This window comes from Pyxicephalus adspersus, chromosome 11, assembly GCF_032062135.1.
Source record: "Pyxicephalus adspersus chromosome 11, UCB_Pads_2.0, whole genome shotgun sequence".
Classification (NCBI taxonomy): Eukaryota; Metazoa; Chordata; class Amphibia; order Anura; family Pyxicephalidae; genus Pyxicephalus; species Pyxicephalus adspersus.
Genome location: NC_092868.1, coordinates 666,292 through 670,747, shown reverse-complemented (window position 1 = coordinate 670,747; position 4,456 = coordinate 666,292). Strand labels below are relative to the sequence as shown.

Genomic DNA, 4,456 nt, shown 5'->3' with positions numbered 1-4,456 from the left:
ATAATACCCACACCCCAATAGTACCCACACCCCAACATACTGACACCCCAACAATACCACATTCACTATCACAAGTTCCGGGAAATCAGAGAATACACAACATTCGGGTTCAGGGCATTTCTAGCTGCCACCTGGCATCAACATTCCTAGCACAGGTGAATACCCAGCACCAACTACGGCTGGGCACAGGGCCAGTCCCTGGCATTTGTGGGGGGATTTCTCTTTTGCATGGATGTAAAATCTTAACCCACCGGCCAATGCCCACAAGGCTGCATGTGGGTATGGATGGCATGATCATTTCCTCTTCTCTCCCCAGGGTCGCTCACACAGTTTTGGAGTTTTTCTAAAGCCAAATCTATGAACCCCAAAGATCCGGAGAATGATCATTAAAGTATGGACCGCTCTGCTCATGGCCACGCTGTCCACGTCTGTCAGCTTCCCAGGTAAGGGGGCCCGTAATGGGGGGGGGCCCTGGTTGCACAGGTAAGGGGGGGGAGGAGGGGGGCCCTGTCTGCACAGGTAAGGTGGGGCCCTGGCTGCCCAGGTAAGGGGGGGAGGGGGGACCAGGCTGCCCAGGTAAGGGGACAGGGGCCCTGGCCGCACCGGTAAGGGGGGAGGAGGGGGGCCCTGGCTGCCCAGGTAAAGGGGGGAGGAGGGGGCCCCTGGCTGCCCAGGTAAGGGGGAGGGGGGCCCTGGCTGCCCAGGTAAGGGGGCCCAGGTAAGGGGGGGGGGCAGTTGAGTCCTCTGACCCTATAATTGTTGTGTCACTTTGGCATTGAAATATTTCAGAACTTTTATTTTTTTCTGGCAGAGAAAGAAAAGAACCCGGACTACTGGCGGAACCAGGCCCAGGATACCCTGCGACAAGCTCTGACCCTCCAGGACCTCAATAAGAACGTCGCCAAGAATGTCATCATGTTCCTGGGGGATGGTGGGTATGGGGGCCACTATGACTCTGTGCTGCAGTCTGGGGCTGGTAATGAAGTCATTATTGTGTTCTGCAGGTATGGGGGTGCCAACTGTGACCGCCACCCGAATCCTAAAGGGCCAACTAGCTGGGCAGCCGGGGGAAGAATATGTGCTGGAAATGGACAAATTCCCATTCGTGGCGCTGTCAAAGGTGAGAAGATTTCTAATAGAACACAAGGGGGCAAAGCCGGGGGCACCAAGATAATGCCCGCTCTTATGTTGGAGGAACATTGGCAGCCCCTGGCACACAACTTCCTTCTGCCCACCAGGTTCAGTGATGAGTGGCAACGACCCCCTAACCAGCCCCCGTCACAAATCACAAAGCCGGGTCATTGGCACCATAAAAAGATTTCACAGCCAGGAATCAGTCTCTGTACAGAGGAGCTGACACTCTAATGTCCCCCCACAGTCACACACTATTATTATACATTTATATAGCTCTGACATATACCATCCGCAGTGCTGTACAGAGATCACTGAGCCAGTCCCATCAGTCTCTGTACAGAGGAGCTGACACTCTAATGTCCCCCCACAGTCACACTATTATTATACATGTATATAGCTCTGACATATACCATAGCGCTGTACAGAGATCACTCTAATGCTCCCCCGGTCACATCATTACGTCTTATTTCTGCACATTGGGCCTCGGAGGAGAAGTAACAGAACATTCGGCAGATCTCCCACCATCTGGACCTGCAGGGAGTTCTGTATCCTCTGGTTCTGGCTCTGGTTCTGGTTGGATTTATATTTAGGCCAGTGAAGGATTTGGTTCTATTTCTGCCCTGGGCCCCCTCCCCCGGTCCTCTATGTGAATCTTTCCGTGGGTATCCCAGATTCTCTCAGGTGAACCGCGACATTCCTGTCCTGATCCAAACCATCGCTGGTCAGGAAACCACCAGACGTCTCCCAGAATCCTTTGCTCCCAGAACACAAAGCCGTTTCATACTCTGCTGGTCCGGGTTCTGGTTCTGGGATGGATTTGTGACAAATGACTAAATATTTATACTGCCAGACACCCGGCAAACACAACAAAATGCTGCCAATTCAGCTCTCGTCTGCTCCAAGTAATAATCAGGAGCAGCAACAAATAATTCCCAGCCGACAGCAAACACCGGCCCAGCCACCTGTACAATTATATGGCACCAACATCAGCCGCAGCCCTGCACAAAGCATCCACCAGGAAACAGCAGAACGGAAAAGTCAGGAGATTCAAATATCAGAACATTTATGTGCGGAGGTCCTGTAAAGCAGGGGATGAATGAATGAGGAGGATGAATGATGAATGAATGAGGAGGAGGAATGATGAGGAGGATGAATGAATGATGAGGACGTGAATGATTAATGAATGATGATGAGGATGAATGAATGATGAGGAGGTGAATGATTGATGATGAGGATGAATGAATGATGAGGAGGAGGAGGAATGATAATGCGGAGGATGTATGAATGAATGATGAGGAGGATGAATGAATGATGATAAGGGGGATGAATGAATGATGAGGAGGATGAATGAATGATGAGGAGGATGAATAAATGATGAGGAGGAAGAGGATGAATGAATGACGAGGATGAAGCACAATGGCTGTGTCTTTATCTGTGTAATGAGATTGCAGTGAACTTTGCTTTATATGCTCAGATTCACCTGTTGATTCACCTGTACCCTGTTCTTCACCTTCTACATTGGTCCTAAATCTGGGACTTCCCCATCACAACCTTAAATCATTGGCTGTCCCCTTCTCTGGATTTCCCTGCAAATGGTTGTCAGGCTTTGTGAGCCCAGCCTAGGAACATGTACTGGTACTGGTTCTGGTTCCTGAGTATCCAGGATAGAGATTTACTGACCGGTGGATCATAGACAATAGCCCACATGTCCTACTTACCAGCTGCATACCCGTTCCAGGGCCAGGGCCCATTCAGTGATCAGTATGCAGTCAGACATGGGGGCCCCACCTTTGTAAAGGACCCCAAACATGGCACGCGTGTGAAGTCATTGGGTGAACCTAACCCGTCTCTCTCTCGCAGACGTACAACACCAACGCCCAGGTTGCCGACAGTGCCGGGACGGCCACAGCCTACTTGTGCGGAGTGAAAGCCAATGAGGGGACGGTTGGTGTGAATGCCGCGGCAGTGCGGGGTCAGTGCAACACCACCAAGGGCAATGAGGTGGATTCCATCCTGAAGTGGGCGAAAGAAGCGGGTGAGTTGTATGAACCGAACACTGGCACTATAATGGGCGCTGTAATGCCAGGGACTAAAACATTTCCACCCCCCTGCCCTGGAAATGCCAGCTATTACCCTGCATTGTGCCACTCATTATCCCCCCACAATGTCCTCACACTGATTGTACAATTTCTCTACCAGGGAAGTCTGTCGGAGTGGTAACCACCACCAGGGTCAACCATGCCACCCCCAGTGCCGCCTATGCCCACTGCGTCAATAGAGATTGGTTTTCTGATAATGAGATGCCCAAGGAAGCGTTGGATGAAGGATGCAAGGACATCGCCTGGCAGCTGATGAACAACATTCCCGATATAGAGGTAGAGCCGGGCATCCCAGCTCTCGGGGTTACCCTTCAGTTATTGGGGTCCATTATTAGGGGCACTTGGGTCATGGTAGATAAATGCCACCCCTGAGGAGTTTCCAGGGCACCAGATGCCATTGGTCCCAGCATCTCCACCCACTAGCCCATCCCCCCCACCTCCAATCATCACTTATGGTGGTAGAACTCATAATTCCAATGGCAGAACCTAAAACCATTAAACATCCTCACAGCGACCAGCAGGGGACGGGGCCACCATGACCCAACTGGCTCCTCAGATGGCTCCGCTTTGTGACCGATATGAGTAAAGATGGGGGAAACACTTTAATCCTTCATAGATAGATGAGGGGTTAGACCCCCAATATTAGACCCGATGGCCTCTGTGCCATCTTCTGTGCCCACATTGTACCCGCTGGTCTGTGCCCACATGGTACCCGCTGGTCCATATAAACTATTGAAGGGGTTTTACGGTTACTTACATTTCTTGAAGCTGCAGAATGGAACCAAACCTTGTAAAGGACGAGTGTCACTGGAAGAAAGAAGAATGAGGACAGATCAGTAATGACGTCTCTTTATTTTAGGTTATTATGGGAGGGGGAAGAAAATACATGTTCCCTAAAAACACCCCCGACATTGAGTACCCCAAGGATGATCGGGCAAATGGGACGCGGCTGGACGGGCTGAACCTGACCAAGGTCTGGATGGAAAAGAAGCCACCCAACAAGGTGAGTTACGGGGCCGGCAGAGCCAATAACGTCCCATTGTAATATAGGGGCCCGGCATACTAATCACCCCAGTGCTCACCAGTTTTATGGACCGCTGATAGCATTTCCTGTTCTGCTCCAGACTCCATCCGGGTCTCGTGTTCTGGTCCAGACTCCATCCGGGTCCCCTGTTCTGGTCCAGACTCCATCCGGGTCCCCTGTTCTGGTCCAGACTCCATCC

General features: G+C 51.4%; 1 protein-coding gene across 1 annotated transcript in view; it reads left to right on the top strand.

Moving 5' to 3' along the window:
* LOC140341300 (alkaline phosphatase-like) overlaps positions 1-4,456 on the top strand; it is a gene marked incomplete in the record, with an annotated part of 11,679 nt that overhangs the window by 2,738 nt on the left and 4,485 nt on the right. The window contains 6 exon segments of the mRNA XM_072426937.1: positions 317-443; positions 812-931; positions 1,005-1,120; positions 2,995-3,169; positions 3,334-3,509; positions 4,093-4,236. Of these exon segments, the coding sequence (XP_072283038.1) occupies positions 380-443; positions 812-931; positions 1,005-1,120; positions 2,995-3,169; positions 3,334-3,509; positions 4,093-4,236 (795 nt within the window).